Here is a 13,460-nt window from a genome sequence, read left to right as displayed (position 1 = left end):
TTGTTTCCAGCCGGACTTAATTCTGAAACGCACTACAAACATGGCAGCCTACATGGGAGCCTCCACAACCATAGCCCAATGTTTTATTAGTTTTAGTGTTTGTTGCTAGTTCAAATATAGATATTCGTACGACATTCATTTGCGAAAACATGGGTTTTATTAGACACGTGGTGTGTGCGATGTCTGGAGGTGTCGACAGCTCTGTGGCCGCTCTGTTATTAAAACGAAGGGGTAAGAAACTGCAAGAACAGTCTGTACCAAGGAAATTAATGACTTAACTAATGACTCAATCTCTCTGTTTTATGGTCAGTCAGTCTGTTAATATATCTGACTCCATGACTATAACTGTCTGTGGCAAATACAATCAAAAACTGAATAATTTTAATTTAAAACAAATCTGCACATGCATAATAATTCATACAGGACTGGTTTAGACGACAGGAATTTATAAATGGTAGCCTATACAATAAGTCTAGTCTTCATTATTTAAATACCGGTAGTCGTATTAAATTGCCAAATTATAAAATAAAACTAAATAAATACTTCTTGCAACAATTGACTGACATAATTGTCCTGCATTGAGCTTCACTAGCCTAGTCATACATAAGAACGAAGGATGTATAGAATCAATATATTAAATAAATAAATTAAACTTCATTAATGTATATATATGATGTACATAAGGCCTATGTATTATAGTATTATATACTAACAGTTGGAGATGTTTGGCGCACCACAATCAGGTAGTATTAGCACTCCATCTGGTGGACTCTTGTAATGCAGCAACAACAACAACCTTAATGTATCAGACTTGAGAACACAAGATCAGACAATTATAGGCAGCTGGTGACACTGAACAACATCGCACGACGAATGAACCCTGCTCTTGAACTAAATTCCTCAAAAACAGGTCCCGCAACTTTGACAGAGATCTGTCTGCCTGGGACGGCCACTTTGCAGTCTGTCTTTGACTTCTCCAGTCTCACGGAACACATTTTGAAATGGTACCAGGGCTGACACCAAATAGTGCTACCACTCTGCGTAACAGAACAGTACACCATCTTCCACTGACTTGCCCTATTGCATGGTCCTTATCCTGAAGGGACAAACGTGGCATCTTTCTATGGGGGCACCGGGGCAGTGTTGCTGCTTAGAGCACACACAAATTCAACAAAGTTGCAGGACCCACACCTGTCACACACCTGATTGATTGATTGATTGAAAATTGTATTAACAGTTTGCAGAATTACAGTACATTTCAAGCACAAACTCAATACAAAGGCTGTTAACTGTGAGTGGACGACCCAATTAAGCATTACACTTGTTTACAACAAGTCCACCATGTTCAATTCATCAAAACATTTAGAGACGTACAAATAGACACTACTATATAGACAAAGAACAGAACAGGCTCAGGTGTGGCAGCAGGTTTAGCTGTTATATCCCGTTGTAAAGGTGACTAATCAACAATATGATATAAAATACAATACCAATTAAGTTAAGTAAGTCACTTTTTTTTAGAACATTAAAAAGAATGACAACTCATTGTAGTTGTTTTGTATCTGTGATATTGTATTGAGCTTACACAGCTGACGGCTCACCCGTCCCACAGTGCAATTAAGTAGGATGCAAAATCAATGTAACAGAATATTAGAATAATTAGAATTAGTATTTTATTAGAGAAACTGGCACCATATTGAGTCTGTTTTCTACAGACACACATATTGTTGCTCTATCCAATGCAGTAACTTAACCCATTTAGACCTGACGTCGACATTTTAAAAATGTCTTCTAAATCCTGACAGTTTTCTGAAAAACCCATGTTTCTATATCAGTGGTTCTCAATATTTCATGTCAAGGACCCCAAAAAATATAATGACATTGGCCGCCGACCACCATCTGAAAATATGTTGTTCCAGGGGCACCCAGTAGCAAATATTTGAGTTACAAACTCGCTCTGTAACAATATATATTTCAGGCACATTTTCACGATTTTTCAAAAATAGCAGACCTACAAGGTCATAGAGCGGCACTCGGTGCCGCGCTATGAGCTTGTAGATCTGCTATTTTTCAATAGCTAAAGCATAACATAATGCTTAAAACACCAAAATGGGTTAAGTAAAACATATTTCTGCGTCTTTTCTTCCACATGAAGGTTATAATGTAACTGGAGTTTTTATGAAGAACTGGGACTCCCTGGATGAGAAAGGAGTTTGCACTTCAGATAAGGACTGTGAAGATGCCTACAGAGTGTGTCAATCCCTGGACATCGCCTTCCACCAAGTGTCCTACATCAAAGAATACTGGCATGAAGTGTTCAGGTATAGACATATTTCTGTTAAACATGCCTTTATAATAATAATAATAATAATGATTCAGCCTTTATATATATTTTGAAAACACAGCCGAGCTACAATGCAATGTATGGTGAGCTTGTAGATCGGCACATTATGTTTGTACTTTTCTTTCCGTTCAACACGCTAATGTCTTTTCAATGTCTGAAGTGAATTGTCTCGCATATAACAGTTTTCTCCACATTCTCTTTCGCCAGTAAACTGTTAAAGGAGTATGAAATGGGAAGAACCCCTAACCCAGACATATTATGCAACAAGCACATCAAATTCAAACATTTCCACCAGTATGCTGTCAACACATTGGGTATGTAGTCGTGCAGAATGTACTGATTTATTATGATGTTTGTGCTCAGGAACATGAATTAATTCCATTGATATTTGAGTGGTGCAACCACTCCAAGGAACAGCAATGTCCGTGTTAAAGGAGAATTCCATGCTAGAAGGCTTTTTTACCTTTCTTACCTTTCTTTGTAGTTGTTACGTCCCCACCAAAGAGGTCCAGGTGGTTTTTTTGTGCAAAAACTCCTTATTGGCTATTTCCCCTACCATAAGCCCCCAATGAATTGCATTGAATTGAATGGGAATTTAATGGGGCTATGGGGCTAATTCGCTTATTTCCATCAAAATAAGTAGTAAAGTGTGCCGCTTGGGATATTATTTACATTATGAAGAGAGGATATATACAAAAAAAAAAATTGAGCGATGGAAATAAGCAAATTAGCACAACACCCCATAGCCCCATTCAATTCCCATTCAATTCAATGCAACTCATATAGGGCTTATGGTAGGGGAAATAGCCAATAAGGAGCTTTTGCACAAAATAACACCTGGACCTCTTTGGTGGGGACGTAACAACTACAAAGAAAAGTAAGAAAGCCTTTTAGTATGGGATTCTCCTGACTATGACTATGACTATTCTTCTGACTATGTGACTATGTGTGTGACTATGAGTACCAGTAGGGGCAAAAGTGGTGCTGTTGTGTCAGAAACAGAGAGATAGTGCTGCACTGTTGCCTGCTAATGAGAGAGAGGGGGGGGGGGGGGGGGGGGGGGGGAGTTGCACCACTCGGTTCACACGGGTGTGATTTTTTAAATATTTGACAACTTTTAAGTCTCTCCCCCCGATGGAGAAAGGTAATTGCAATGATGTCCGAACTACTATCAAGATGTTGCTGCTTCAAATTACTTTATTGACATTGTCAACAGTATGTCATACTGGAGAATTGACATACATTGCTCAGCTCTGCTTGGTTTGTTTAGACGCTGACGCCATGGCAACGGGCCACTATGCCAGGACGTCGCAGGAAGACGAGGACATCTTCCAACAGAAACACGTGGCTCCTCGCACCACGCTGTTCAGGGATCGCTTTGAAATCACAAACCGTACGTGTTTGTACAACTTTGCTATGCTTCTTCTCGCACAGTGCTCTTTGTTTTCTTTTAAAGGGCCACTTCACCCCTTTTGCAACCAGATCTTATTTTAATTATGTTTGGGGGACAAGAAACACTTTCCTGGGGTTTTTACGTGGGTAATGTGTGTTTTTAGATATTTTAGTATTTCAAAGTGTCCATGGGCTCCATGATGTCATGGACACTGGGCTCACTTCCTTCCTGGACTACAATTCCCATAATGCTTTGGTCCACTGCTCCTCCTTGTGGATAGGGGGAGGGCTGTTTTACTGAGACATGTAGTCCAGGAAATAACTGAGCCCAGTGTCCATGACATCATGGAGCCCATGGACACTTTGAAATACTGAAATATCTAAAAACACAAATTACCCACATAAAAACCCCAGGAAAGTGTTTCTTGTCTCCCAAACATCATTAAAATAAGATCTGGTTGCAAAAGGGGTGAAGTGGCCCTTTAACCTGTACAGCACTTTGGTTGACTTGGTCATGATAAATGTGCTATATAAATAGTTTAGTTGAGTTGAGTGCTTACATGCTGTTGTACACTGTGACAGAAAACCAGAAAAAGGATTGAATTGTATGGTGATAATAACAGTCTGTAGTTTTGTTATATTGGTTAAAACATGGCTAAAATGTTTTCTCAGGATTTCTCATTTCAAAGTGTGTTTGGAAGTCATTCAAAATCAATTTTGTTTATTTATACAAGCGTTTTGTATAAAAGTCACCTGCAATCAATAGCAATTGGATAGTAATTTTAGGAAGGAGGAAGTACAATGTGTGGATTCCTGAAGGGTCAAACATTGTTTTTCTTCTGAATATTTCTCCCTGCCAGCTGTGAGGTTATACAAGGGGGCAGACCTGATGAAGGACCAGACCTTCTTTCTCAGCCAGATCTCCCAGGATGCACTGCGACGGACCATGTTCCCTCTGGCTGGACTCACAAAGGACTTTGTAAAGAAGATGGCTGCAGAAGCAGGCTTCCATCACGTCCTCAAAAAGAAAGAGGTTGGCCAAAGTGGAGAAACTGTACACCAGTGGTTTTCAACCAGTGGTCCTTGAGGGGGTTCCAGGTGGTCCCCAGCTAAATGATGGAAAGTTGGTAACCTAGGACCCTTATAGATCTTTAACTCTTGAGAGCGTAAAATGAAACCAAATGGACCCGGGACCTTCTGGGTCCACGTGGTTTCATCTCAAGAGTGAAATTATTGTTACTTAATTTAAAAGAAGTCTACACAATTAGAGAATGTAAAATAATTATTATCTTGATCAACGTTTGCCTCTTATCTCTCCTATGGTACCAACATCAATATGGAATTGTGGACAAATCGTATCCAATGACAACAAAATATTCCTTCATTTTGGGTCTGAGAGGCTAAGGGCCGATTCATACTCCTATTTTACCGCTGTTTCGGCGCTGTAGTGCCGAAATGATTTCGGCTCGTCAGAAATTTTCAGTAGCACCGAAGAGCCGACTTTAGGACGGTACCCGCCCCCCCCGAACCTCAAATGACGTCACATTGTAGGCTCTACAGAGCCGAACCGACTTTTATTTGGCTCTAAAATAGGAGTATGAATCGCGCCTATATCTTATTACATCTCATCGGCCCACCATTTAATGGTGGTCCGTGGCTCAAATGCTGAATACACAATGGGCTTTGATATGAAAAAAGGTTGAAAACGACTGTGTGTACGCCTGTTGTTTAAACAATGTATTGATATTAAAAACATTACATATTTTGTGTACATGTGAATGTGTTTCCAGAGCATGGGTATCTGTTTCATTGGAGAGAGGAAGTTTGAAGAGTTCATTCTGGAGGTGAGAAATAATGTCATATTTAAACGTAAAATGCACTAAATCTCCCGTGTCTTTATTGAGCTGTTTTTCTTCAGTACCTAGAACCAAAGCCAGGGAACTTTGTCTCCATTGAGGATGGAGAGATAATGGGACAGCATAAAGGTACATATATGTTCTTCTTGAGGTGTTGGGGTTAGAAACATTCGGAAAAACGTTCGCTCTGAAAGAATATATATTCAACGATTTGTGCCGCATTTTTACGATTTTTCAAAAATAGCAGATCTACAAGCTCGTAGCGCGCCACTTGGTGGCGCGCTATGAGCTTGTAGATCTGCTATTTTTCAATAGCTAAAGTATAGCATAATGCTTAGTTAAAACACCAAAAGGGTTCCCGTCCAGAATGGGTTAACATTGTCTAAAAACCATTACTTTTCAGGAAATATCCAATGTAGTTATTATTTAGTCACAAACTTTTGTTAATATTTTCCATTGGTTCAATATTTATAATACTCACAGAGAGACCCAAAATAGGAACCACATTCCTATTTTGGGTGTGTTATATAAATTGTGGCCTATTACTATTATAGGCCACAATTTAGTAGTAGTGCAACACATTGCATCACGATGCAGTCACAACGCGTCTCATCGCAAAGTGTTGTTAGCTATGTTTGCGTGACACTGTGACTGTCCTATGAGTTTAAAGTATAAAATAGGGCATTCATTTCTGGAAGGAAAAGAAAAACATGTATATCGATCACAGTATTTCTACCTGACATCAACGACTTGTTTCCTAGTTGTTGCTTAATATTCCATAGAAATGATCACTGAGAACATTCATGAAAGTATTATTTATCACCACTCTCACTTCATACCTGTAATTAGTTGAGCCACCATGAAGTAAAGTATAACAAATTTGTAATTGTAATGGCTGTGGTACATTTTAACGTGATAACTTCAACCTTTCATCTTTTTTTTTTTTTTTAGAACTTTGATTTGACAGTGCCACGCAAAATGTAAAATAGCAGACCTACAACCCGTCAGGCCACGGGGGTGCCAGAGCTATTATTTTTATTTTGAATTAAAAAAATAATAATTGAACCAATGAAAGTGTTAACAAGAGCTTGCGACTAAATAACAATGTAGTTATTAATTTGTACAAATGGTTTCCAAATCGGGTCAACTACTTGAAAATAAAAGTTGGAGAACCACTGCTATAATTTGATCTTTGTCGAATGCATCCAGGCTGGTTCACTATGACTCTGGGACAGAGGGCCAGGATAGGAGGCAGGAGAGAAGCCTGGTTCGTAGTGGACAAAGACATCACTACTGGAGACGTGTTTGTGGTGAGACGTTTGTACGGATAAATGAACACTGAGGATTTTGGATCATAATCCGTATGATCGTGTTGATGTCATCTCGTTTATTCTGTCCTCAGGGTCCTACCACCAATCACTCGGCTCTGTTACGCGACACGGTGCGGACGGACCGTTTCCATTGGCTCGCGGTGGACCCGCCCCCGGGACTGATCAGGACCAAGATGATGGAGTGTCACTTTAGATTCATTCACCAGATGCCTCTCGGTGAGTCCCCAGATAGAGAAATATAAAAAAAAAAACAATTCATGGTAGGATATGACTAAGTGATATTTTTTGGCTCTTCGGTGGAAATAGCTGATCTACAATTTCACAACTTGTTTCCACCCATTTTGGGCGGGAACCCCTGTTGGTGTTTTAAAGCATTGTGTTATACTTTAGCTATTGAAAAATAGCAGATCTACAAGCTCATAGCGCGCCACCGAGTGGCGCGCTATGAGCTTGTAGATCTGCTATTTTTGAAAATTTGCGTCCTCAGGTCTAAATGGGTTAAAAGATGTGTTGTCATAGTAACGGAGTTAACACTTTGCTCTCCAGTTCCCTGCACTGTGACCCTCAACATGGACGGCACCGTGTGGATCATGCTCTCCCAGCCAATCAGAGCTCTCACACCTGGACAGGTAACCACTCCTCTGCCTGGCTGAGATTCCAGAACAATATTATTGTACTGTGGTGATGATATTTTTTTGTTACACTAACCCTCTGCTTATTAGATTATTAAATATCTTATTATATCCAATATATATCCAATATAGGTATTGGAATTTCCATAGGCAAATCTCAGATCGCATCATATAAGAACTGTGTACCACAAATAAACTAATTACCCAAGCGATTTTACTCATATGGATATGAAGCATCAACTGACTGAATTTGAAGACAAATTATTTTTTTCCAAACAAGTGTTATCAATATCATACGACACAGAGTCACATACCTGGTCGTTTGTTTATTTTTGGGACACAGTTAGATTTGCCTACGACAAGCGAACTAGATTTTCCTCCCCGGGTGAGCTGGACTTTCGCCCTATAGTTTTAGACCACGATGGAGGCGCCCCGTTCAAGCGAACTTGAGTCACGAGAGACACCACAAAGCAAGCTAATGCGAGCGAGATGCAGTGTCGAGTGTTGCAAAGTTCCTGGGTGGTCCCCAGCTAAATGATGGAGCATGAAGGTGCACAGCAAATTCCATGAGAAGCCATCTAGTGTTATCCAGCAGTGGACTATTAGTGCTGAAATGGTTTGTGGTCAGTGCGTCTCAATAAAATATAATCTTAACAGTACAGGGGATCATTTGATTCACTGCTATCAAAATGATAACATGTTATCTCACAGCTCAACTGTATTTCAGAATCAGGCCTGCCTGATTGACTGACTAGTTACACATTACACGGGGCTATCTGTAATATAATGGCCTGTGCTTTGAAGCCATAATCCTTTGTGTTTATTCGGCAGCACAATAAATTGGTTTGCAAGTTTGACATATCGGCAGAATAGTCACGGCTGACACTAAGAGACTAGCATGTTGGTCCTAATTAAACGCCAACACCACAAGAACAGTAGGCTAGTGCATTTTATTTCACCACCTCCTCTTTCATTGTGTCCGTTTATGATATGGGCCTCCAAATATAGTGGAAGTAGGAGGTTGTCTTTGTTATGTTAGATATGGATGTCACGGGCATTGAAACTTGCACATTGTCAGTGGGATGTTGCTGACACGCAACATCCCTGTTGCTGACACGCAACATCCCACTGACACTGACACTATTGTGAATCAGCGCTGATTGGAGATTGTGTTCTGCTCTGATCAAACTAATTAAGAAACACCTGTTATTTGTATGCCTCAATGTCTTGCAATGTATTTGTATCCCATAAGGCGCCACTGCTCTTTGAAAACAATATCAGTCTTTCTAGGCTCCCGTCCACAAGGATGAGAGTGGTTGTGCGTGCGTGCGTGTGTTTACCCTAACTATCCAGTTCACCTATCTGTCTCTCTCTCTCTCTCTCTCTCTCTCTCTCTCTCTCTCTCTCTCCACCAGTTTGCTGTGCTCTACAAAGGAGACGAGTGTCTCGGCAGTGGGAAAATCATGCGTTTGGGCCCCAGCGAGCACACACTCCAGCGGGGCCGAGAGCGTATGATGGCAGCCACACAGAAAACTCCTGAACCAGCCAGTTGAGAAAGGCTCTTTACTTTCCCTAACAGACATGCAGTGGACATACAGTACGCCCTGTTCATTAAGGAACAACTCACTGTTCACTAACGCATCATCACCATGCTGGCTTGTGGTGGACATTTTGGTAAAAGAAAATAATGTTTTGCCATGGACATACGAAATGAGTGGACAGTAATATTACCAGAAACACATACAAATCTATCCCTGAGTGACCACAAAATGGTTTACATTTGGTTACATTCATACACTCTCAGAATTAACCCATTCTGGGGGGGAACCCCTTTTGGTGTTTTAACTAAGCATTATGTTGTACTTTAGCTATAAAAAAATAGCCGATCTACAAGCTTGTAGGTCTGCTATTTTTTTAAAAACCAGTGAAAATGCGGCACAAATCTTTGAATATATATTCTTTCAGAAGACATTTTTTAATTTTATTCGAAGTCAGGCCTAAATGGGTTAATCCATTGAGACCTGGAACGCATCCATGTCACGTTAGCGTTTAACCACATTAACCATTAACCCATTTTGGGGCGGGAACCCGTTTTGGTGTTTTAAACATTGTTATAATTTAGCTATTGAAAAATAGCAGATCTACAAGCTTGAAGCTTGAACTTGTAGGTCTGCTATTTTTGAAAAATCATTAAAATGTGCCTCAAATCTTTCCGAAAATTGTCATGATTTAGAAAACTATTTTTTTTTAATTTCGACGTCAGGCCTAAATGGGTTAAGGGGATCTTTGCAAATAAAACATTTGAGAACCACGAGTACTAGAACCACTAGTACTGGTTGGACTCATAATGTGCCATCGTGTCCTGGTAAATAAGTGTCAGCCCAAGACAAATTTCCCATTGTGGACAATAAAGTTTACCTTCGCCCTGATACATGTTCTGAAGAACATTCAGTAATTGGGTCTTATGATCAAAATAAGAACATTATAATGAGTCAGACAAATGAGTCAACTAACCCGCAGCGCGGATTAGTTTTAACCTGCCACACATGTCAGGAGCCACGAATGATTTTTTAACCCGCAGCACGTTTTATGGACTGTAGGTTTGTTGGTATCTCTAACCAAGGTATGCATCGCGTGTTAAACAGAATCTAACATTTTCCAAGTCTTTGCCACGGACGCGGACATATCGATGACCCGACCCCTGGCTGTGGTTTATCACACAAAGTATGGAATTGAGTCACTGTGTGACGGAATGTTAGAATGGACAGCAGACCATCACTGCAACGAGATGGCCTTAGTGTGGTAGCACATACTGGCAGAGCCAAGACAATATTACATGTTATTATATGTGCACTTACCCCGTTTGAGCAGCATCCCTATTTCGGCCACGCCATTATAGAAAACAGTCAGATATGTACAATCTCAATGTGTGAAATGAACCAGCATTGTGAGCTTGTACATAACATGGGCTATTTTCTTTTTGTTATTATTTTATTTATTTTACAATGTAGGTTATTTCCCATGTAGCAGCACCATCATATGGTGAAGCATAACTAGGGTTTAAGTCAGGGGTGGGCAACTTTGACGATGGAGAGGGCCACTATATTTCCACACTCACTCCAGAGGGCCATATATTAGTCGTAGCAAAAATAGCCGATCTACAAGCTCAAAACGCGTCGCAGCGCGACGCGTTTTGAGCTTGTAGATCGGCTATTTTTGCTATATTCGAATTGAAATCTTGCATTATGTTTTGCTATTTTTTAATTGGAATCCTGAAAATTAACATTTTTATGTAATTTCAAATGCCTTTAATTATACGAGTGTTGAAGCATTGAGCTACTAATTTAGACTGAAGTAATTAAAGCGGGTCATGTTTTGCATGTCGTGGAATTGTAAACCGCTGAAACCAATATTATATCAGTATTCTGACATTAACCTGAGGGCCGCATTAAATGAAGGTGGGGGCCGCATGTGGCCCCCGGGCCGCCAGTTGCCCAGCCCTGGTTTAAGTGGTTCATAAGTGCCCCAAATGTGTAAAGTGTTGGATGGACGGCTGGACGGACCATCCAGTAAAGTGGTCATCCCCAGAGCTCTGCCACTAAGAAGAAGTGCCTACAAACTACGTACAGTACAAAATGATACATGAATAAAGTGGACATGTGTTTAGATAGTTACCTTTTTGTCACCTTTCTTTGGTGATAAACACCTTGCAATGTGTCCTGAACCACATGTTGGACCTATTCTAGGCATGTCATCATAATCGGCGAACATTCAGCGTAAATAACAGTTGCATGTTGTGCACTTGTAGATCTGTTATTTTTGGTTTAATGCTAAACCAGAAACTGCTACGTAGACTATACTGTTGCAAGGTTCCAGTCTTCTTTGCATGTGTCTCGTGAAATTCATGGCTGTCTTCAGGAATGTCCTACCTTGTTACACTGAGATCTAGCTATCAGCGCATTGGACAAACAGGCTTTGGAATCAATCGTTTTCAGTACAGCGCTTCCCATTAAAACTGGTATTTGAAACGCCCCAGCACAAATGTACAATTCCCTTACATTTCCAGAATTCATACTACTTTGAAAATCTGTATTGATTTTCTGTGATCACACAATGCTACTGTTGATTCTTTGAAATGTTACTAGAATGTGACACGTTTAGAAAATCCTAGTTTTGAAGAAATATCTTTTTTCATGCAGTTGTAATTTTGGATTAACTGACTTCTTTCCTGTATATAAACTTAAAGTGTCAATAATTGATCGTGTAAATTAAACTCAAGGGAATAAACTTACTATGGAGACATGTTTTAATTTATTTGTTCATAAATGACATTCAGCATTCTGTTCTGAACCACATAGCTGAAATTAATAGGCACGTTCTTGTACACAATTGACCACAAGAGAGCGCTATTACACTATAAGATACATCATGATATTTAGTGATTAGCAATGTCACACATGGAGGTGTCATAACAACAAATATTGAATAGGCTAGTGTAACAAATGAACTGATCATATTCGATATTTTAATGTTAATATTATTATTATTTAGGCCTATTTTAAACTTCTACTCCAGTAGGCTCAGATTAGGCTATAGCCTACACTACTTTTTGCTGCACTAAAAATAGGCAGATTTTGATTAGCCTAAGCTAAAATATAAATTAACGGATAAATGATTGCGTTATCTACCCAGCAGCAAGTAATTAGGCTATAAATCAGCCCACCTTTACCAGCTGCATTAAAGTGAACACACATTGATGCATTAATTAATAGGCTAATTAGGCCTACAATCCAATAACAGCAACATATCCGTGAGGTCACGGTGGCAGCCAACTGGCCAGTTTGAACCAGAATCACCGCAAATACATTTCTTCATGTACAACAATTGAACCATTTCCGTGACTATACTCTATACTAGTCAGTGCAATAACACTATGGCGGTGTTTCATTCAGGTGCCAGCTTTGTAGTAGAATGGTGTCGTGGAAACGGCAGGTTAATGTAGGCCGCCTACCAGTTATTTCCTTGAAGTTTCAATGTCCAGACTATTGTTATTTAGCCTACTGTTTGGAACAGTATATATATCGTTATTCGTTATAGTCTACTTAATAAGTAAAAAATGTAGGCCTACGGTAGACCACTCTAGTCTAGTTGTAACTTGCACGCCTATATTTCTACATTGTGGTAGCTTATACTGTTAACTTGAAAAATATCTGGTTTAGAGAGAGAGGGGGTGTGTGCGTGTGCGACGCGCGTGAGTGAGTGAGTGAGAGGGTGGTGGACTTCTACCTACCCTACCACCTGGTAACCCAGACAAGCAGTATGGCTACAAAAACAGTCCATGAAGCCACCACAGAGAGAAGTCATAGTATATAGCCCAAACTAAATTATATCATGATAACCCACTGTAGTTTCCTCAGGGCCATAATTGTACTGACTTGGTGTGCTCCCCCATCTACACCAAATCCCTTTGCCAAAAATAGCTTCAAGCTACAAGCTTTGTGAGCTTGTATATCTGCTTCTTTGACATCTTTTTTTTTCTTTTTTTTTAAGCATTTATATAGCGCCTTTATCCAAGGCGCTTCACATGCATTACATTCACCCATTCATACACCGATTGTGGCGGAAGCCATGCAAGGTACCAACCAGCACATCGGGAGCAATTTGGGGTTCAGTGTCTTGCCCAAGGACACTTCGACATGTAGACAGGAGGAGCCGGGATTCGAACCGCCGACCCATGGATCATTGGACCTTCTGCTCTACCTCTTGAGCCACAGTCGCCCCCCGGTCCCCCATCTACACCAAATCCCTTTGCCAAAAATAGCTTCAAGCTACAAGCTTTGTGAGCTTGTATATCTGCTTCTTTGACATCTTTGACTCCTGAGTTCTATTTTATATGCAGGACTTT

At 40.1% G+C, this 13,460-nt stretch overlaps 1 protein-coding gene across 2 annotated transcripts; it reads left to right on the top strand.

Annotated features, from left to right (window-relative positions):
* trmu (tRNA 5-methylaminomethyl-2-thiouridylate methyltransferase) lies at positions 1–11,855 on the top strand. 2 transcript variants are annotated; one of them, XR_013789007.1, is made up of 12 exons: positions 1–231; positions 2,156–2,321; positions 2,552–2,658; positions 3,615–3,737; positions 4,597–4,769; positions 5,527–5,580; positions 5,655–5,721; positions 6,802–6,902; positions 6,995–7,139; positions 7,470–7,552; positions 8,971–10,692; positions 10,754–11,855. XR_013789007.1 is itself a non-coding variant. In XM_079494579.1 (11 exons), the coding sequence occupies exons 1-11, from the start codon at positions 150–152 to the stop codon at positions 9,106–9,108; spliced, it is 1,239 nt and encodes a 412-aa protein (XP_079350705.1). In that variant the 5' UTR covers positions 1–149; the 3' UTR covers positions 9,109–11,855. The 2 variants fall into 2 exon arrangements, 1 of the variants encoding a protein (XP_079350705.1); XM_079494579.1 differs by having other exon boundaries at positions 8,971–11,855.
* Positions 11,856–13,460: the final 1,605 nt, after the last annotated feature.

This window comes from Electrona antarctica, assembly GCF_951216825.1.
Source record: "Electrona antarctica genome assembly, chromosome: 23".
In the NCBI taxonomy this organism is placed as follows: domain Eukaryota; kingdom Metazoa; phylum Chordata; class Actinopteri; order Myctophiformes; family Myctophidae; genus Electrona; species Electrona antarctica.
Note: the sequence above shows the minus strand (reverse complement) of the source record. Positions and strands in the feature narration are given on the sequence as shown.

Excerpts from the sequence above, each read along its gene's own strand:
- trmu (XM_079494579.1), top strand. The coding sequence starts at position 150 with ATGGGTTTTATTAGACACGTGGTGTGTGCGATGTCTGGAGGTGTCGAC. Across the intron at positions 2,659-3,614 it reads GTATGCTGTCAACACATTGG|ACGCTGACGCCATGGCAACG; the intron begins GTATGTAGTCGT and ends TGGTTTGTTTAG. Across the intron at positions 5,581-5,654 it reads TTGAAGAGTTCATTCTGGAG|TACCTAGAACCAAAGCCAGG; the intron begins GTGAGAAATAAT and ends GTTTTTCTTCAG.